We start from the raw sequence: 22,090 nt of genomic DNA, 5'->3' as shown, positions 1-22,090 counted from the left end.
CTATGATAATCTCTATGCAAGACGGTCCTCATCAATAGATAATATTATCTACTAAAGTTTTTAATTCCAAATTATTTATGATGATATTTTAGTAGTACATACTCAAGACAAGTTATATAAAACTCGTCAGATAACTCTATAATTATTTTATGAAAGAATTTTAAACATCCTTCCATTGCGTTAGAACTCGAATTTGACTGCATACACATATTTTAATGCAGGAGAAATCTGAAAACTTTGACTAAAAGTAGAAACTGTATCCGTCCAAGATCGTTCCAACTCTTTATCCTCAGGGCGACTTGAAGGATCGAGGTCACAGGTCCGGTTCCGGGCGTCGGAAAAAGACGCACTGTCCTGACAAACTATTCCCTTTGAGAACATAAACGAAGGCCTGTTTTACAATAGGATGCAAAATCCTCGCAATTGTTAAATGCAAAGTTGTACTCGCCAAAATCTTTTCCTTGGAGAAACTCCATGGCAGTACTGATAACTTCATCAGGTGATTTGCAAGGCATACAATATTCAAAGATATGTAGGTTGTTGCTATCGAGGAAACAGTCAAGACAAGTTTTGACAATTCCACTATCTCTGTCTCGATTGTAGCCACATTTTGGGCCCAAAGAAGATGAACTTTTTTTAATTCCAGCTACCATAAGATGAATCACCATGTCATCGCCCACATATATGCCTATAATAGCAAAAGAAGAATACATTAATCGTAAGAACTAGAACAAAGTTATAATTAAATATAATAGTGAGTGAAAATTACTTACCGTGATGATAGTAGAGAATCCCAGCCCTATTACTAAAAATATGATCTCCCGGATTGAGCATAGACGGAGTGCTTTTTTTTTGTCCCATTTAATTTCTCTCGCTTAATCTAAGCTGATTGGGAATACAAAAATGTCTCAACCAAGGATACAAATAGAGATTTGGATGAGTAGTTTAGCAGCACAAGATCCTTGGGTTTGAAAATTGATCGAATGAAAGCTAAAAGCTTACATATTCCAATATGGGTCCCCCTGATAAACCTGGATAGTCAAGGAATTTATTGCTTTTATATGAATGGTTACAGATAAACATTCAAGGAATTGCTTTATGCAAATGATCCTCATGTAATTGCAATATATGTATTCCATATGTTGAGAAATTCTTCAAAATGTGCTACATGCTAGTGCTTGCATCAGGTGCTTAATTTCATTAAAAATATTCTAGACGTTATTGGCAGTGTAATTAACATAACTTTGTAATTTTGTAATAACACAAACATTAACCTGTAATTTTGCAAAAAAAAAAAATTCAAATAATACATAAGAGATAGGCCTATGCAAATTAGAATTCGAACTATATATAGATATGTTCAAAGATCACAAACATTTAGTCCTACTGTCAGAATTAAACTTTTACATATAATTCTAATAGTGCGTTTGGTTCGGGAATATTGTATTACTGGGAATATTACATAAATGGAAAGATAGATTACTTTAAGGGTGCGTTTGGTTCAGAGAATGTTGTATTATTGAGAATGTTATATTAATGGAAAGATAGATTACCTTGAAGATTACCAAGAATGTTTGGAGAAATGTGTTTGGTTTGTTAGAATAAATTAGTGGGTATGTTATATTAATATGTTTGGTTTGGAGAAATTAAATTGATGGTTATGTTATGTAGATTACTAAATTACCCTTCTTCTTTAATATTATTATTAATTATATTATTTTGTTGCAAATTGGAACTCGGTTTTGCATTTTCCCCTTTTCTAATTCATCGGTATAACATTCTTGCTCCTCACAGTCATCATATTTTTCAGTAAAACCATCTTCAAGAGTTTCTTCAAGATTTAAGAAACGATGAAGCTTATGGTTTCCTCTATGTTGTTGGGTTAAGAAATTGATTTTCACTCATAAGAGAATCATGTTTAGGCAAAAACACAGTTCATCTCATTTCCAAAAGACAAAAAGTAAGAAACTTTTCAAAGACAAAAACACTGAAACATGAAATACTTTTTCCTTTTCAACTAAACACAAATACACAAGTGGGGTTACACTCAATCAAAATTTGAAAAACAGAACCCAGCAAGAAATGACACATTTTGATTACTACAATTACATCATCCACACATTATTTAACAAAAATAAAGAAAAGAAACTGACATTGAGCTTCTACTGAGTGTATAATCAAATATTTACTGAAACACTCAACACCCTCTTGCTGAAATTTGATTTTAGGGCTCATCAACTCTCCGCTCAATTTTGATTTTAGGGCTCACTAACATAGTTAGAGATCCGAAGCTGAAAACTAGATGAGTACCTCGAAGAAGATATCAATGAACTTCTATGAAATGGTTTCACAGGATTTAGCCAATTGTCTTGATCGTGGGATATCATTGAGCAATAGGAATCTGTGTTATCAAAAGATTTCCTGCGATTATTTCTAGTATGGAATGAGTCAATCATCCACTTTGGTATCTTATTGAACAAAAATGGTGATATTCTTCCTCTATTGATTCGGCGGGAGGAGACGCAGAAATTTAAGGAACAATGACGATTTCCTTGGAAATGAAGTCTACTCACGGAATCCACAGAAGACGCACTCCACCTGGTCTGAAGATGAAAGGAAGCTCAAGTTTAAAGGGAAATCCAGTTGGGTTTGTGTTCAACTGCGAAAAAGTGGGAATGAGAAGCAAAGTTCGAGTTCATGGAAGCAAGATAAAAAGGTAATTAATTTGGTAGATGAAGAATAAATGAGTTAGGTTTGGGGGATTTGATGTAGTAATAAATTTAGGAATTTAATTTTGTTGAAATTGAAGGGTATAAATGGGTTTAATTTTTTTGTATAAAGTTAAAAATGTCCATAAATTTTTTGTAAATTATTTAGATAACAAGAGCATTATTGTCCAAATAGTTTATTGATAAGTGATAAAATTATAACAAAATTAAAGTTACCAAGTAATCTTACAATACCTAAAAAAACTGAGGTAATCAAATTACCTTATATATTACCAACAGTAATTATTATTAATATTGGAAGCTTAATGGAATCTTATATTACTTGACAATCAAACGTGGTAATCAAGTAATATAAGATGATATTATCTCAGTAATCCTATATAACCTCCAACCAAACGCACCCTAAAGATACTGAAAATATATATATATAAAAAAAAAAAACAGTATTCCATATATTCATACATAGATAGATAAATAGAATAATTTATGATTGGAAATTCAGTTGGAAAGATGGAACAAAAACTGTTAGTTTGTCAAGGAATCGTTTTATATGAATGGCTAGACTAAAAGTATTAAGGAATTACTTTATATTAATGGCATGGCCTTAGCTATACAAGAGAATACCCTAAATAGTTGAGCAATCACTTCAATGATTCATATATGTTATTTGTTTTAATAGGAAAATCTCTCCTTTTGTCAATCTAATTAATGATTTTCTTTTATGATTTGCTTCTCAATGATTTTTTCTGTTATGAATTAAGCCAAAGATTTTAACCAACCCTCAGATCATATCATAATTAGTATCAAGTCAAGTGTATTAACATCCAACATATATAAAAAAAAAAAAAAAAAAAAAAACATTTACATTATTCTAATATGCTTGATATTTATTATAAGCTGATAACCCTTGTGCTTGGGACATCAAGATATGAAGATAATTTACTCAAACCTCATTTAAACGAGATTAGCTTGTTTTGTGAAGTGCTTAACAAAAGAAAAAGTTAGTCATAGTCCTATTACACAAAACTAAATTTATTTAGAGATGGCAATGGGACCAGGTACCTCTTGGCTTGAGCCCAAGCCCGACCCCATGACAAAGGCTTAGTCTTGGCGCAAGCCCGTCACAGAGATGACAGGTAAAGCTCAAGTCCAACCCAATGGGCTTTTTGTAATCTCAGTCCCGACCCAAGCTCACCCATTTTTATAATGTGAATTTTTAAATATTAATAAATTTTAATTTTTTTTTATTTCTAGAAACAGTTTTTAAATATTAATTTATTTTTGAATACTCACCAAATATTAATAAATTTCAATTTTTTTTTAATATATATGTAAGATAATTCTGTAATTAGATATATAGTATAAGGGTAATTTAGTAAAATTGTCGGGCTAGGTCGGGATTGAAGGCATACCCATGCCCAACCTGTACCCGAGGGCAGGCTTTAAAATCAGTCTCAAGCCTAAGCTCAAGCTCGCTAACACTAGATAAAGCCCGGCCTTTTCAAGACAGGTCAAGCCAGGCCGAGTACCCAAAAACACCGAGCCCATTGCCATCTCTAAATTTATTGTCTTTTAATTCTCTAGTTAGTACATCCTTTTATTTAAAAGTTGAGCATGGTTGACAGACGTGACATCTTTACTAGAAAATTTCCTCCATAGAGTGAAACCTTAATCTAAAACCTAAACCCAAAACTTACTTGTACACCGTCATCACGACCTTGTGGACCAACAATCACTCTACCACCAGATAACACCGCAGAGGGCAAGGCAGCTAATATAGTTGCATTCCTTCTTTGCCTAGATGACTTTTCGCCTGTTTTACAAAAAGATGCAAAGTTTTCACAGTTGTTAAAAGCAAAATTGTAGTCATCAAAGGTCCTTATTCCTTGGAAAAACTCGGTGGCAGTCTTCACAACCTCATCAGGTGGTTTGCAGCCAATTGAAGAATCATAAAAAATATATAATGACTGGCCATCGAGAAAGCAATCCAGGCATGTTTTGACGATCCCACCATGTAAGCTTGGTGTGTGCCCACATTTTTGGCATGGGAAAGAAGAGTTACTTTGCTATGAAAGTGGTAGCAAATGAATGACCATGCCGTCCCCCACATATATTCAAGAGAGTTCTCGACGAAAGAGAATACAAATACATATACAGTATGATTATATATGACTTTTATTGAATTGAATAAAATATAAGAATAACAATTTAAAATATATGGACTTACCTACCAAATTGTCAGTAGTACCACAAAATATAATAAGATTACAATAATTCCATCGAAAATTTCGCCAATTTATCTTAAGAATGCAAATTTATGTCGCTGCAAAAAGTTGGTGAAATATGGAGTTGATATATCATTAAAATTGAAGAAAGCTTAGATCATGTACGTTATCAACACTATATATATAACATATACTAGGTTTTTGTTTTGGAAAGTGAATTATATTTATACTTATATATACTTGCAATTAGATGTAAGTTTAAAAGAGTGTGAACACTGAAAAAACTTACCGTGATGATGGTAGACAAACACGATTCTGTTAGTAGTGATCTGATCAACCGGTTGGAGCCCCCGATGTTGGCTTGAACGTTGTCCCATCTTACTAAAAATTTCCTTTAATTTCTAATTTGTGATTAGAGATTATCTGCTTTCTAATTAAACCATTACAAATTTATAGATAAATGGAGAGAAAATGCAAGAACTATTAGAGATTGGAATATAATCTTAAAATGATATGAATCCATTACAAGGGAATTGTTTTATAATAATTGTTAAACTGTTAAGGAAGAAATTTTAATAATGGCTCTTCTGTGAAGTCTTATTGAGATATGTCCATAGATTAATTGAGATTTATTTATTTTCAGACTAAGAGTACAGTTAGATCCATAATCTAATCTCACAACCTTTTCTTAAAACTCCCATCCCAACATAGCAGTTTGCCATTGATCAATTCGTAAAATAGGTCCCACCTGCTTGTATATACGGATTATGCCTACCAATTTGCAAGTTAACCAATGATAAGCTGTCACATCGGGAGTTGTGAGAGAATATTATGGACCTATCATTATTGTTCAAAATAAAATTAAAAAGAAAAATATATTAGAGTATCTCATTCTAATTGTAAAATTATGAAGAAAAAAAAGTGACAAACCTATCTATAATGACCACGGACAAGTCTGTTCGTTCAATCTCACCAAAAATCATGTCATCAAATATTGGACATGGGCTGGGTAAATAAAACCAGCAGACCCAGAGCCCAAGACTTGAAATAGTTCTCTCATGCGTCAGAATTGGACTTCTTCAAACTTTGATTAAGTCGCATGAATACATATTAGGGACTCATTGGTTGCCCTTAAAGGTAAAGGTCCGTGTCTCTCATTTAGACTTTCATTCAAACTTCAAGCCCCGCGGCTTTCAGTCAACCCCTTCTAAACCTTATAATATAAATACACATCGATTCATCCATCTCCATAACCATTTTTAATTCATCTTCAACCTTCAACTTCCATTTCTTTTCACGAGAAATCTTTCACATCTCAAATGGGTTTACGTTGCTTCATAATACCACTCGTTTCCGTCCTTCTTTGTGCGTCATTTTGTGAACGAACTTCGGCAATGAGGCCGCTCGAAGGAGAGCAATGGAGGCAAAAAAGTCTGATCGTTCAATCTCTACAAAAGGGTCCGGTGGCGCCTATCGGTCGCAACCCATGCACGTATATTCCAGGCCGTGGCAGCGCTCATTGCACGTTAAGTGAAATGAATTTTGCCGCAGCTGTTCATGCACCACCGCCGCCAGCTTTTCCTGATTTCGTCGCAAAATTTGCAGGAGCTTCTACTGTTAATGACAACTCTAGTTCTTGACCATCCTGGTGTATATAAATAATTGTAATTTTCTACTGTTTTTTAAATTTTTTTCGTTTTTGTATTTTGAGAATGGGAGCAACCATTACAAGGCAACAAGCCATGTGGTTGTGCAATTCGATCAACCCCATCATGTGAACTCATATTCATTCATTGAAATTGATTATTGGATTCTTTGATTATTATATTTTTAATTATTTCCCCAAATTATCATATTATAAAGATGATATATCAAAATATTGACCATGCAGCATATATATAATAAATTAATTAATCAAGTTAAATCGAAATTTTTTTCGAATCATTTGTACTATATATATATAATTTCGATTCATTGTACAAGAATGAGAGTATTCAAAATTAACACAATAATATTATCAAATCAGTTAATGACATCATAAAAATGATAATATATATTTATCAATCATGCTTGATAACATTTGTCAGTGGAAGCTTTCTCATAGCAATTCACTACCGCAACCCCACGAGAATGGGAGTTTAGTTTAAAATTAACACAATAATGTAATCGAATCAATTAATGACATCATAAAAATGATAATATATATTTATCAATCACACTTGATAACATTTGTCAGTGGAAGGCTGAAAGCTATCTCACAGCAACTCACTGCTGCTGCCCCTGGGTAAATTATAAAGGAGGGTATTACCTTTGCGCCTAGCGAGAATTAATTTAAGTCTTGATTGTGAGTTAGACCATTTGTAGTTCCCTTGATTTGCCCTTATCGTTGGGCTACCCATGGGTGGTGGGTTATGCTGATTATTTTGATGTTACAAGTTATTAATATGACATCTCAAATTACTAAAACCATTTGTTAACATTATTTCTTTATCACTCAGAGGTTTAAACAGTTTAGCTATTACTGTGATAATCTCTATGCAAGACGGTCCTCATCAATAGATAATATTATCTACTAAAGGTTTTAATTCCAAATTATTTATGATGATATTTTAGTAGTACATACTCAAGACAAGTTATATAAAACTCGTCAGATAACTCTATAATTATTTTGTGAGAGAATTTTAAACATCCTGCTATTGCATTAGAACTCGAACTTGACTACATACACATATTTTAAAGCAGGAGATGTTGATGCTGGATTTTAACACCAACTACTCGCACGTGAGAAATGTTGAGTGTGCTCAGAAGTCACACATCCAAGACTGCCCTTCCAGTAGGCCAGTTGAGGACCTAATTGAAGTACTGGTCGATCAAAATGAACCGAACAGGGTGTTAAGGATCGGTAAAAATCTCAACTCCCAGCTCGCTACCGAACTGACCAGCTTCCTCAAGGAGAACATCGACGTGTTTGCATGGTCGCAAGCAGATATGGTCGAGATCAGCCCGAATGTTATATGCCATGCGTTAAACATTGACAGCGAAGCCAAGCCGGTTCACCAGAAAAGAAGAGCAATGGATTCGGAGCGATATGCCGCCTTAAAGCTAGAGGTAGATAACCTCCTCCGTAACGGGTCCATCCGAGAGGCACTCTACCCGACCTGGGTTGCCAACCCGGTTTTGGTAAAGAAGCCCAATGGCAAGTGGCGAACCTGCGTCGACTTTAGCGACCTCAACAAAGCTTGTCCTAAAGATAGCTTCCCCCTGCCAAGAATTGACCAGCTCGTGGATGCCATCTCGGGGCACGAGCTGCTAAGTTTCATGGACACATACTCGGGATATAATCAAATTCTGATGTATGCGCCAGACGAAGAGCATACGTCTTTCATTACAGATCGGGGACTGTAGTGCTATAAAGTCATGCCCTTCGGCCTCAAGAACGCTGGTGCGACCTACCAGCGATTAGTTAACCGAATGTTCTCCGACTAGATCGGTAAGTCAATGGAGGTCTACGTAGATGACATGCTGGTCAAATCCCATGTTGCTTCAGATCACATAGCGCATCTCGTAGAGATGTTTGATATCCTCTTACTCTACATAATGAAACTGAACCCTCTCAAGTGTTTGTTCGGGGTATCCTCGGGTAAATTCTTAGGATACATGATTAACCAGCGGGGAATAGAAATCAACCCTGAGAAAATCTAAGCTCTCCTTGATGTGGAAAGCCCGACAAGCAAAAAAAAAGTCATGAGTCTTAATGGGCGAATAGCGGCACTAAGTCGCTTCATATCGAGGCTAACAGATCGCTGCTTGCCGTTCTTCAATGTTCTGAAGGCCAATAAGAAGTTCAAATGGACTCCCGAATGCGAACAAGCTTTCCAAAGTATAAAAGAACACCTCGGGAAGCCATCTCTCCTCTCCAAGCCTCTTCTGCAAGAGATCTTGCCCCTGTATCTGTCCGTCTCTCAGTTCGCGGTCAGTGCAACCCTAGTTCGAGAAGAGGAAAAAGTCCAATGGCCTGTATACTATGCAAGCAAGCGCCTGTCGGATGCTGAGATGTGGTATCTGGAAATGGAACGATTAGCCTATGCCCTGTTGATTGCTTCCAGAAAGCTACGACCTTACTTCCACGCCCATACGATCCATATAATGACTAATTACCCCCTCAGGCAGGTCCTCCAGAAGCCAGAGGCCTCGGGTAAACTGCTCAAATGGGCCATGGAATTAAGTCAGTTCGACCTAAAGTACAAGCCAAGGTCGACCATCAAAGGGCAGGCTGTTGTTGACTTCATTTTAGAATTCTCCTATCTTCCAAATGAGTCAGAGCAATAGCCTAGCAAAGCCATCCAGGGAATCATTCAGAATCTATCGACCTGGAGCCTCTACGTCAACGGATCGTGGATCAGGAAGAGGGCGGGTGCAGGTCTCCTTCTTTTGAGCCCCAAAGGGGCTCGCATTCACGGCATCCTCCGGTTCGGATTCAAGGCAACCAACAATGAGGCGAGTATGAAGCTCTGCTCGCTGGATTGCGGTTAGCCAGAGAAATGGGTGCAACTGCGATCAGCATCCATAGTGACTCCATGCTGGTTGTTAACCAGATTCTAGGAGAATACCAAGCCAATGAAGAAAACATGATCCGTTACCTGAAAGAAGGTAAGGCTACACTCGAGTCGTTCAAGCACTTCGCGATCACCCAGATCCCTAGAGATAGCAACTCTGTGGCGGACGCCCTAGCAAGGATTGCCTCATCGTTAGAATCAGAGGCACCAGATAGCATTCCTGTTCGATTGGTCGAGGCCCCGAGCATCAGCCCGACCGAATAGGTCGTGAATGTAACACAATCGGATTCCTGGATGACTCCCATTTTTCGATACCTCAAGGATGGGATCTTGCCTGGCGACAAGGTCGAGGCACGGATTCTGCGAACAAGATCTACTCGTTACTCTCTCATTGGAGACCAGCTATACAGGCAAGGGTTCAGCGCCCCTCTCCTCTGATGTGTGACCAGCGAAGAGGCAGATTATATCATGAGGGAAATTCATAAAGGGATATGCGGTAATCACACCGCCGCACGATCTCTTGCAAACAAGGTTGTTCGTCAAGGGTATTATTGGCCCCGAATTCAAAAAGATACCTACAACTTTGTCAAAAGGTGTGACAAGTGTTAGCGGTTTGCGAACATTCTGCGAGCCCCCTCTCACGAGCTGATAACGATGAATAGCCCCTACCCATTTTTCATATAGAGAATCGATCTTATAGGTCCCATGCCAGTCGATAAAGGGGGAGTCAAGTATGTCGTGGTCGCGGTAGATTATTTCACCAAATGGGTGGAAGCTGAACCACTAGCAGCGATCACGATCAGAAAGCTGAAAGACTTCGTTTTCAAGAATATAGTGTGCCGCTACGGAATTCTTCATACCCTCATCTTGGATAACGGAAAGCAATTCGACAATAAGGAGTTCAAGCAGTTCTGCGACGAGCTGGGCATCCATAAAAAATTTGCCTCAGTCGCAAGACCACAAGCAAATGGCCAAGTTGAAGCTGTCAACAAAACTATCAAGCACACTCTAAAGGCCAAACTTGGAGCAGCCAAGGGGAATTGGGCTGACGACCTCCCCGAAGTCCTATGGGCGTACAGAACAACTCCGAGAACCTCCACCTTAAAAACACCTTTCTCGCTGGCATACGATTGCGAAGCAATGATTCCTGTGGAGGTAGGGACTGGTTCACTTCGGAGGGACTTGTACAATGAGGCCGAAAACGAAGCACTTATGAGAGCAAGTCTAGATTTTGTCGAAGAACATTGCAGCAAGGCCTCGCTAAGGATAGCGACCTACCAGTAGCGCACGAAGAGGTTCTTCGATTCAAAGGTCAAACGAAGAGACTTCCAAGTCGGTGACTTTGTGCTTAAGAAAGTTTTCCTCGAAACCAGAGAACCAAGTGCGGGGGTACTAGGACCGAACTGGAAAGGCCCGTATCATGCCAACAAGGTGATAAGGCCAGGAACTTATCACCTAAAAAGGTTGAACGGTTCCAAAGTACCCCGAGCTTGGAATGCCGAGCACCTTCGGTCATACTATCAGTAATCTCGAAACTTAGTTTTTATTGTAAATTACTTTTTGAAATGATTTCCTTGTAAAGTGTTACTCTATTCGTTTGTAACAGTTTGTATGTAATGTTGTTCGTGTAAGTGTGTTATAGACTTGTTCAAAATTGTACTGCAAACTCATGTATAATAAAACAAACAGAAATTGTAAAAGTAAAATATATTTCATTAAAGATTACAAATGGTGAATTGACAATTATAAGCCTTAATCTCCTAAAGCATGACCTCATCCTAGGGCTGGTCGGCCGGGGGCTTCTCAGAGGCTAGACCCGAGCCTCCCACCTGATCGGGTCCTTGGTCGGTCGCCACTTCGGCATCCTGCAGCACCATGGAGATCAGAGTTTGCCGCCAGTCCTCAGGGAGGTCGGTCAAATCAAGGTGCGGGTTCTTTGGCTGCAAGGCGTAGATAGACCCAATCACCCAGTCGGTAGCTTTCTCCTCGACCTCCGCTGCCTGGTTTTGCGTCTCTTTGGTCAGGGAAGCAACTCTTCCCTGACTTGCCTGAATTTCAGCCTCGAGAGCTTGCCTTTGCTTCTCGGAGGCCTCTCTTTCTTGTTCAGCTCTTAAAGCCTGCATTGAGGTCGCTTGGAGCTCCTGGTCCATCTCTCTGACCTCCTTGGAGAGTTTGGCTACGGTCCGTCCACCGTGCAAAGAGCTACATTCTTCTGGTTCAAGTATTCGTTCACTGCCTCAGCGAACAGTTCTCTTTCTGCTTCGATAGCTTCCAGGCTTCGCTTGAGCGTCACGTTCTCTTCCTTTAGATCGCCTTCCCCTTTTGCGGCTCCCAGCCGAGCCTTCTCCAAGGACATCCGCTTGGCGAGCAGGGCCTGCGAATAAGAAATGAGTTAGAATTATCAAAAATAGCTAAAGAATTCCATGCCAAGGATAGTTCGTTCACCTTGCTTAGGTGTTGAACCGATGTGGTCATCAGGTCAACATCACCAGAATCAGCGAACTACTCGTACGATTCCAATAGTCCACACTCCAATAAAGAGTAGACTACCGGCTACAGGTACTCGGGCAAGTTCCTCAACGAGTCCAGCATTGGGGTCTCCTCCTTGCCCTCAGCAGTGGTCGTTTCATCCATCGATTCCTTGCCTGACCTTCTCCCGACACCCTGCTGCGACCTCTCGAGCTGATCGCCCTCAGATTTGGTCTCTGACTCATTGACCTGGATCTATTTTCTCTTCTTAGCTCATTGAGCTGTTGTCTTTTGCCTCTGGTGAACAACCGATAGCTAGGAGACTTGTGCAGCTCGAATGGGCACATCCTCTGAAGGTTGGGGTTGAGAGGCTACAGCAGGTCACACCGGTGGGCCAGACGTCGCACCTGCAGCCGGGGAAACAGGGGGAACAACTGCGGTCGCCTTGGCCTTCCTCATCCGAGGAAAGTTGAATGGCCCTCGTCGCGGCTGTCCCAACTCTTTTGGAGGCATGGTCATTGCATGAAAGAATCGTTAGTAAAAACATTTCATTCTCCGACTAGAAAAGAACCAGTCTGCACAACTTACTCGGTGCGAGCTCTAAAGACGCGTCCGCATTGAAAAAACTATACTTCTGCAAGTTCATGGTCGTCACGAGCTTCCTCGTGGCATGACTAGCCTTAGGAAGAACTTCGAAAGATACGATCCTGTCTAGGTCGGAGAGCAGCTCTAGGCTGGTCGACTTGTTAATTACAAAGGGAAGCAGGTCGTTAGAAGAAAGAAATGCACAGTTAATGAATTTAACGAAGAAGAACCTGCTTGGATCCTGAAAGCGGCAATGGCCGTCATAACGAAAGAAGAAAAACTTCGTTTCGTAGGCCCCCGCGTTGCTAGGGTAGCTATGTATCCCTTCGGCAATGGTAGGTCGTCTGACCAAGTAGTATGAGTCCTTGTCCTTGCTCCTTTTCAAGTAGTACGAGCAGCCGAGCTCCATAGCGGTTAGCTCACGCAGACCGCTCTCATGACACGTGATGTACAGCACAACAGCAATGACATACACGTTCGATGTTGCCTGCATCGATGTGATCCCGAAGTAATCCAGGACCGACCTGATAAAATGGTGGAAAGGAATCAACCCCTCATCCTTAAAGATCTCTTCGGAGATCGTGGCCAACCCACTGGAATGGTACCGCGACGACCGGGTGATGTCGCGAAAAACTTCCACATGAACACGTACTATTTGACCACCCTCTCGAGCTCTTCCCCGATAAGAATAGAGTAAACCTCGTGGGTTACGCTCGCAGGAACACCCTGCGAAGATGAGCCGGTTCCTTCCTCGGACCTGGTCGTTGAGGGTTCTATTCTGCAGTCTGCAAAAGCGACGAGCAGAGGGTCATTTAGCCATCGTACGTTGTACCGTACGACGACGTGGAATAAACTCCCTAAACCCTAATAGTATGACTCGAGCCGCCATTCACGGCTCGAACCCGACGCCAGCGTCACGTCTCCGATGAACCATCAGAAGACTAGACACCATTACACCACCATGAAAACTAAGAAAATGAAGACAAAGAAAGGTTCTTACCTCTCGGAGTACGAAAAGTGATCTCTACTTCGAATATCGGAAAAACACCGGTTTGGAAGGCAGGGGTTCTAGTTTGTGGAAATCTTTCGTTCTCTATGATAAAGACTCTGGTGGCATCATCTGAGAAGGATTTGAGCTTTTATAGCATATGAACCGATGTTCGCTCTCCTCGGAATCGAAACGACGTTTGGGCGGCAATAATCTCTTACCGTTGATCACGGACACGTGTCGCAGATCAGTGGGGGAGAGAGAGAGTCGCGATTAAGGATAATCAAATCCCCATCTCTTCCGTTGAGAAACTCAAACGACGGCTCTTTCTCTCTCTCTCAGTATTAATTGCGCCTCAATCTGCATTTAATGCTGTGATAAGGGTTATCGTTTCAGCGTGCCATGCATTTAATGCTCTGATAAAGTGATAACGTGTCAGCATACGGTGCATTTAATGTGCCTGGCAGACGCTTAACACCCGCAGAACACCTGTCAACGCAGGGGCTACTTCATTAAATGCACTCGTCCCTAAGGCACAACAAACAATGCCTGACGAAGTTAGGTCACTCAGACGATGGCCATACGAGGTCGTGCTCGCAGAAAGTCCTATCCCGACCTACTTTCAAACAGGTCGGAGCCGACAAAACTTCCAAGAAACCTCCAATCACAGCATGACTTATAGTTTCCAAGGTTCGATCCTCAAACCTTAAAAACTAGGGGGACTTCTGTTATGCCTGGGAAATATAGGGCTGATGTGGGAAGTCAAGTGAGGGAGAGGGCAGCCTGCTCCTGTCAGGATGGTAGGTGCGCGCCAGACCAGCCAGAAGCTGTGATGATCCCACGTGTCCATTCCCTGCTCCAAATCGCGCAAATCACTCTGGAAGGTAGGCAATGTGACATAAAGAAGGATTTGCCCTGACATTCCCACCAACTCACAGATTTAATGATCATTACTTCCATCCATCTCATTATAAATTGGAGAATACTCTTTCATTGAGGGGTTTTACTCTTAATTAGCTATTCTCTCTCTTGTACTTTTACTCATCTTATCTTTTGTAAATCATTTGTAAGTCAGTCCGCTGTTGCGACCTGACCCCTAATATTAATACAAACATTAGTGGACGTAGGACTTGCTACCTTAGCATCCGAACCACTTTAAAAAGCTCTCACTACTGCATTTACTATGTCTTTTATCTATACCCACGTGTGTCTCCTAAGCCAATCAACGTTTCACACGTGCTTTTTGGTTAGTGTCAAAATTTCGCATCAACAATATATATGAATGGTTACAGATAAACTTTTTAAGGAATTGCTTCATGTAAATGATCCTCATGTAATTGCAATATATATATTCCATATGTTGAGAAATTCTTCAAAATGTGCTATATGATAGTGCTTGCATCAGATGCTTAATGTCATTAAAAATATTCTAGACATTATTGGCAGTGTAATTGACATAACTTTGTAATAACACAAACATTAAACTGTAATTTTGTAAAAAAAAAATTCAAATAAGAGATAAGAGATAGGCATATGCAAATTAGAATTCGAACTATATATAGATATGTTCAAAGATCACAAATATTTAGTCCCACTGTCAGAATTAAACTTTTATATATAATTCTAAAGGTAATTGGGATCTGCAAGAAGCATGATACTATGATAAAAACAACAATGGTTGTTGGATAGATTTGGTGAATAATAACCCTCTCAGGGCTAAGTTTCAGGATAACTTCACTTATCTACAAATTAACAAGATATCACATAATTAATTATTTACGTGTTACATATTCCACAGATTGCATCATCCTGTAGTCTTGAGCCTTAAATACCATTGTTTTTTATTTCCTTTTGTTGAATAATGCTTTGTATTTTGCTGCTGCTAGCGCCAATGGCCTGTCTGAAATTTTTTAGCAATAAAATAGTATTTAGCAAAGCCATTTCCTTGGAGAAGATCAATGTCTAAGTTGACAATTTCATCAGGTGATTTCGAAACTTATTAGCCTGCAAGAACCATGGCTTTTTTTTTTTTTTGTTTTTATAAATATTTTTAGTATCATTGAATTTTGAAACAATGACAACTGTATCTTATATGTGTGATCAAAATTAGAAAATTATTAAAAAAAAAAAGTATTCCATATATTCATACATAGATAGATAAATAGAATAATTTAGGTGGGAAAATTTAGTTGAAAAAATGGAATAAAACTATTAGTTTGTCAAGGAATCACTTTATATCAATGGCATGGCCTTAGCTATACATGAGAATATCTTAAGTAGTTGAGCAATCTTCATACTTTGGGTGATGCATGGAGATGCTTTTAATGTTAGCATAAACTTTAAGCAAAGGCCAAAAATAATTAGTACGAAGTTCATTAAAAAAATGGTATATATCCTCCGTCTCTCCAAATATTCCGTGAAGGTTAAAAAAAAAAAAAAAATACTGAAAATATTAGAAATATGCAATTGTTTCAGGGACTAATAGATCACCTCATTAATTTGTTCTTCATTTCAGAGACTAATATTGATATTAAAGAGAAGAATGAAGAACAAGCCAAGTCTGTTAGTTTGTGCAGTCTAAGTCAGCTTAATGAAGAAGAGTCAACTAGTCAAGCTAAGTGTGAGAGTAGTCAGGTGCTAAGCATGTAACATTATTACAGTATTAGTAAAGTGCTGAAAGTAGTATAAAACAAACAGTTAAGTCATTGTACCGATTATTATTCTGGAAAATAAAAACTTGTACAGTACTCCTTCTGAACCTTTCTTCTCTTGTTCCTATTCTCTCTTTCGAGTTCTCTGAATCACTTTAATGATTCATATATGTTATTTTTTTTTGGTAGGAAAATCTCTCCTTTAGTCAGTCTAATTAATGCTTTTCTTTTATGATTTGGTTCTCAATGAATTTTTTCTATTATGAATTAAGCCAAAGGTCTTAACCAACCCTTAGATCAAATCATAATTAGTATCAAGTCAAGTGTATTAGCATCCTACATATATAGAGAAAAAAAGAAGAAGAAAAATTACATTATTCCAATATGCTTGATATTTATTACAAGCTGATAACATCTCATATTTGGATGGATGTTGAATAACTCCCGTTGGGCATTTAATTGCATCCTATATATATTGTGTTGCTACTTGGCAATATAAACATTTCTCATTTCTCAACTATGGACATATATAAATTTAGATGGTTTAGCAATAGCAACCTCAAGATTGTAAGGTTAAAAAATTAATCGAACAAAGCTAAATCATGTGTACAATATATGTAGATTCGAGGAATTGCTTTATGTAAATGATCCTCATGCAATACACATGTATACATAGAGCAATTCTTCTACATGCATCTTAGTGCTCGCATTATATGCTAATGCAAATTTTCAGGTCTAGACATTAATTTCGAACACCTGATTAAATAGAAACTTTATAATAATATGCACTAAAAAAAATTATATATTGAATATTATTAAGGTAATTAGTACGTATAACAACAAGAACATTAATAATTCAGTCACTTAATTAATGTCATAATTGCTTATATATATTCTAAGGAAGAGAAAGATAATATTCAAGTAGGTCGAACAACTTACACCTACCTAACATTTGTCATGAAGATAAATTGGTACAACTTTTTTTTCTAAACCCACCCAAACCTTTGATAAGATAAACCAATGCCTGTTTTACAGGAGTAATGTTATACTTATATCACTCTTTTATACAATTTTCATTATATTATGATGTGGTACATGTCACAACCACACAAATTCTATTATAATATTAAAAATTAAAAATAATTAAAAATTTATGTGATTATGACATATATCACATCATCATGTAATAAAAATAATATAAAAGAGTAGTATAAATGCAGCATTATTTTGTTTTACAGTACTTTGCAAAATCAATGCAATTGTTAAATAGAGGGTCGTACGTGCCAAAATGTCGTTTTCCTAGGAGAAACTCTGTGGCAATCCTGATAACTTCATCTGGTGGCCTGCAAGGTTTTAGATTTTCAAAGATAAAAAGGTAATGGCCATCAAGGAAACAGTCAAGACAAGTTTTGATGATTCCACTATCCCGGCCTCTCCTGTAGCCACAGTTTGGACACGGAGAAACTGATTCACACAGAGAAACTGATTTACACCCGCCTTCCTTTTCAGCTGGCATAAGATGAATCACCATGCCATGGCCCACATATATTCCTATAATTACAAAAGAATAATGCAGTAATGTAAGAACTCCAACAAAATTATAATTAAATATAATAGTGAATGAAAATTACTTACCGTGATGATCGAAGGCAACAATCATCCTATTACTACAGATATGATCTCCTGGATTAAGCTTAGACCGATCTACCGGAATAAACTTACCAAGGATATAACGTACTGGATCAAACTCAGACCGATCTCCCGGATTAAGCTCAGACTGAGTGCTTAGTATTGGTCCCATTTAATTTCTCTTGCTTAAACTAAGCCACTTGGGAATACAAACATTTCTCAGACGAGGATATAAATATAGATTTGGATCCTTGGGTTCGAAAATTGATGGAACAAAAGCTAAAAGCTTACATAGTCTAATATGGGTCCTTATGATAAACGTAGATAGTCAAGGAATATATTGCTTTTATATATATATGAATTGTTACAAATAAACTTTTAAAGAATTGCTTTATGTAAATGATCCTCATGTAATTGCAATACATATATTCTATATGTTGAGGAATTTGAACTATATATATGGACTATGGGTCCCTATGATAAACGTAGATAGTCAAAGAATATATTGTTTTTATATATATGAATAGTTACGTATAAACTTTAAGGAATTGCTTTATGTAAATGATCCTCATGTAATTGCAATACATAAATATTCCATATGTTGAGGGATTCGAACTATATAAGGATATATTCAGAGATCACAAACATTTAGTCCTACTGTAAAAATTAAACTTTACATATAATTCTCAAAGCAGGATATTATGATAAAAACAACAATTGGTTTTTGGATAGAATGGGAAGGTAATAGCCCTTCAGGGCTGACTTTCAGGATAACTTCACTTGTCTAAATTAACAAGAATCACAAATTAATTATTTTTAATTTATAGTGTTTTTAAAGAAGCATTTCCAGTATATCATTACGTGTCATATATTCCACAGATTGCGTCATCCTGTAATCCTGGGCCTTAAATACGATTGTTTTCTATTTCCTTTTGTTGAAATAAAACTGCTAGTTTGTCAGGAATCGTTTTATATGAAGGCTAGACTAAAATGTTATGGAATCGTTATATTAAGGCATGGCCTTAGTTAACAAGAAAATACCTTAAGGGTGCGTTTGGTTCGAGGAATGTTTATTACTGAAATATAAGATTACCACGAGATAAATTATCTTAAAGATTACGGGAGGATATTATATCAATAGTTTGGCTAGATTAGTGGGTATGAATAATTAAGATGTTTAGTTGGGAAGAATAAAATGTTATCGATAGGACTTTTATGAATTGCCCTTCCTTTTTAATATCATTATAATAATAAATAATAATAATTATTATTATTATTATTTAAATAAATTCTTTTACCCCTTATATTTGAGAATTTAGCTAAAACACCCCAATAAAAAAGTTTAAATTTTAACAAAATACCCCCAACCACCCAAGACTATCGACGACCATTGGCACCACTGCCGGCCATGGCGTTAGTCACCAAAACAGCGCATGACCAGTGAGATCAGGTTGGCCATGCGTCGTTTGCGTTATTTTCGGCCAGATCAAAGGCTGAAAACAGCTAGATCATTGTGGATCTAGCACAAAAACGACAGATTCATGGCCATTTGGCTGTTCCGCCAAATCCACATTAATATGGTTGTTTCTGGCCATATCGAAGGCCAAAAACAACCAGATTGTCGTGGATCTGGTAAAAAATGGCCAAAATGGTCGATCTATTCTGATTGTTTCCAACCAAATCCATCGCGATTTGGCCGTTTTCCGCCTTTGACTGGCCGGAAACAGCCAAAGTTGCACACGGTTAGCAAATCCCGCTGCATCGTGGGTCAATCTGGAACTATTGTCGATGGCCGACAATGGTGGCTGGCGGCCAGTGGTTGTCTTTGGTGGCTGTCGGTATTTTGTTAACTTTTAAACTTTTGTGGCTGGGGTGTTTTAGCTAAATTCCAAAATGTAGGGGTCTGGGTGATTATTATTTGATAGACATTTGAGGGCAATTATGTCCGGATGGTATTAATTAAGGGTAAAATGGGTAAAATTAAGATTACCCCAATAATTTAAATATCACCCCTTGAGGAGGTAATCCGACTACCCCTATTAACCCACAGCAATCACTATTGGTATTGAAAGATTACCGAAACTTTTGTTACTTGACAACCAAACAAGGGTATATTCGGAATTAAAGATAGATTACCAGAGTTATCTTTCTAGAGCTCTAACCAAACACACCCTAAATAGTTGAGCAATCTTCATACTTTGGGTGAGTGATGCATGTGGTAAAAAAGCATGGAGATGCTTTTAATGTTAGCATAAACTTTAAGCAAATGCTAAAAATAATTAGTACGAAGTTCATTAAAAAAATGGTATATATCCTCTGTCTCTCCAAATATTCTGTGAAGGTTAAAAAAAAAAAAAAGAACAACTGAAAATAGTAGAAATATGCAATTGTTTCAGGGACTAATAGATCACGTCATTAATTTGTTCTTCATTTCAGAGACTAATATTGATATTAAAGAGATGAATGAAGAATAAGGGATTTGCAAAGACTTGCAGCCGCCATCTTAGCTTGAGAATGTTGACTTTTTTTGAGAGACATGTAGCTAAAATTTATGAGCTATAGACAAAACCACGTGAACTCAAGGGGTGAGCACGGGTAGCGGATAGAACCGGAACCGAGGGATAGAACTGGAATCAGAACCAGAACCTATCCAGAACCAGTACTATGCGGGTAGATTCCGGTTTCAATTTTTTGGAACCGATATTATGCGGTTCCGATTCTGGTTCTTGTGTATGGAGAAACCGAAACCGGAATCGGAACTTGTAAAAAGGGTACCCTGTTTGAACCTGTAGGGGGTACCCGGTTTGGAACTGATTTTTGGAACCTGTTTTGAAACCTGGACTATAATGAAATATTTGTGAAATGTGAATAATGGAGGGTTTCTATCTTTTTATTAAAAAAAAAAAAAAAAAATTAAATAGAAAAAGTTAAATTTTTANGTATAACAACAAGAACATTAATAATTCAGTCACTTAATTAATGTCATAATTGCTTATATATATCTTACGGAAGAGAAAGATAATATTCAAGTAGGCCGAACAATTTACACCTACCCAACATTTGTCATGAAGATAAATTGGTACAACTTTTTTTCTAAACCCACCCAATCCTTTGATAAGAGAAATTAACGCCTGTTTTACAGTAGGATGCAAAATCCTCGCAATTCTTAAATACAAGGTCGTATGTGCCAAAATCTCGTTTTCCTTGGAGAAACTCAGTGGCAATCCTGATAACTTCATCTGGTGGCCTGCAAGGGATGGGATGTATAAAGGTAAAAAGGATATTGCCATCAAGGAAACAGTCAAGACAAGTTTTGATGATTCCACTGTGCCGGTCTTTACTGTAGCCACAGTTTGGACACAGAGAAACTGATTTATCTTTCTTTTCAGCTGGCATAAGATGAATCACCATGCCATCGCCCACATATATTCCTATAATTACAAAAGAAGAATGCATTAATGTAAGAACTCAAGCAAAATTATAATTAAATATAATAGTGAATGAAAATTACTTACCGTGATGATAGTAGAGAATCCCCGCCCTATTACTAAAGATATGATCTCCCGGATCAAGCTTAGACCGAGAGCTTGGTTTTAGTCCCATTTAATTTCTCTTGCTTAAACTAAGGCACTTGGGAATACAAACATTTCTCAAACGAGGATATAAATATAGATTTGGATCCTTGGGTTCGAAAATTGATGGAACAAAAGCTAAAAGCTTATATAGTCCAATATGGGTCCCTATGATCGTAGATAGTCAAGGAATATATTGCTTTTATATATATATATGAATGGTTACAAATAAACTTTCAAGGAATTGCTTTATGTAAATGATCCTCATGTAATTGCAATACATATATTCCATATGTTGAGGAATTCGAACTATATATATGAACTATGGGTCCCTATGATAAACGTAGATAGTCAAGGAATATATTGTTTTTATATATATGAATGATTACAGATAAACTTTTAAGGAATTGCTTTATGTAAATGATTCTCATGTAATTGCAATACATATATTTCATATGTTGAGGAATTCAAACTATATAAGGATATGTTTAGAGATCACAAACAGTTAGTCCTACTGTAAAAATTAAACTTTACATATAATTCTAAAAGCAGGATACTATGATAAAAACAACAATTGGTTTTTGGATAGATGGTGAATAATAGCCCTCTCAGGGCTGAGTTTCAGGATAACTTCACTTGTCTATAAATTAACAAGATATCACATAATTAATTATTTTTTAATTTTA

General features: G+C 37.5%; 3 protein-coding genes across 3 annotated transcripts; all 3 read right to left on the bottom strand.

The window, feature by feature from the left end:
- Positions 1-97: 97 nt before the first annotated feature.
- On the bottom strand, positions 98-952 carry LOC116128980. Its single transcript, XM_031414723.1, has 2 exons — positions 774-952; positions 98-688 (listed from the first exon to the last, which is right to left on the bottom strand). The coding sequence occupies exons 1-2, from the start codon at positions 859-861 to the stop codon at positions 363-365; spliced, it is 414 nt and encodes a 137-aa protein (XP_031270583.1). The 5' UTR covers positions 862-952; the 3' UTR covers positions 98-362.
- Positions 953-17,425: 16,473 nt separating this feature from the next.
- On the bottom strand, positions 17,426-18,078 carry LOC116128978. Its single transcript, XM_031414721.1, has 2 exons — positions 17,839-18,078; positions 17,426-17,754 (listed from the first exon to the last, which is right to left on the bottom strand). The coding sequence occupies exons 1-2, from the start codon at positions 18,002-18,004 to the stop codon at positions 17,426-17,428; spliced, it is 495 nt and encodes a 164-aa protein (XP_031270581.1). The 5' UTR covers positions 18,005-18,078.
- Positions 18,079-20,836: 2,758 nt separating this feature from the next.
- On the bottom strand, positions 20,837-21,471 carry LOC116128970 (phospholipase A and acyltransferase 4-like). The gene is made up of 2 exons (XM_031414714.1): positions 21,348-21,471; positions 20,837-21,263 (listed from the first exon to the last, which is right to left on the bottom strand). Exons 1-2 carry the CDS (start codon positions 21,433-21,435, stop codon positions 20,926-20,928), a joined length of 426 nt encoding a protein of 141 aa, XP_031270574.1. The 5' UTR covers positions 21,436-21,471; the 3' UTR covers positions 20,837-20,925.
- Positions 21,472-22,090: the final 619 nt, after the last annotated feature.

Source organism: Pistacia vera, unplaced genomic scaffold (genome assembly GCF_008641045.1).
Source record: "Pistacia vera cultivar Batoury unplaced genomic scaffold, PisVer_v2 Contig206, whole genome shotgun sequence".
In the NCBI taxonomy this organism is placed as follows: domain Eukaryota; kingdom Viridiplantae; phylum Streptophyta; class Magnoliopsida; order Sapindales; family Anacardiaceae; genus Pistacia; species Pistacia vera.
The sequence above is the reverse complement of the archived record's forward strand: the minus strand, read 5'-3'. Positions and strand labels throughout refer to the sequence as shown.

Excerpts from the sequence above, each read along its gene's own strand:
- LOC116128980 (XM_031414723.1), bottom strand. The coding sequence starts at position 861 with ATGGGACAAAAAAAAAGCACTCCGTCTATGCTCAATCCGGGAGATCAT. Across the intron at positions 689-773 it reads GATTCTCTACTATCATCACG|GCATATATGTGGGCGATGAC; the intron begins GTAAGTAATTTT and ends TTGCTATTATAG.
- LOC116128978 (XM_031414721.1), bottom strand. The coding sequence starts at position 18,004 with ATGGGACCAATACTAAGCACTCAGTCTGAGCTTAATCCGGGAGATCGG. Across the intron at positions 17,755-17,838 it reads TGTTGCCTTCGATCATCACG|GAATATATGTGGGCCATGGC; the intron begins GTAAGTAATTTT and ends TTGTAATTATAG.
- LOC116128970 (XM_031414714.1), bottom strand. The coding sequence starts at position 21,435 with ATGGGACTAAAACCAAGCTCTCGGTCTAAGCTTGATCCGGGAGATCAT. Across the intron at positions 21,264-21,347 it reads GATTCTCTACTATCATCACG|GAATATATGTGGGCGATGGC; the intron begins GTAAGTAATTTT and ends TTGTAATTATAG.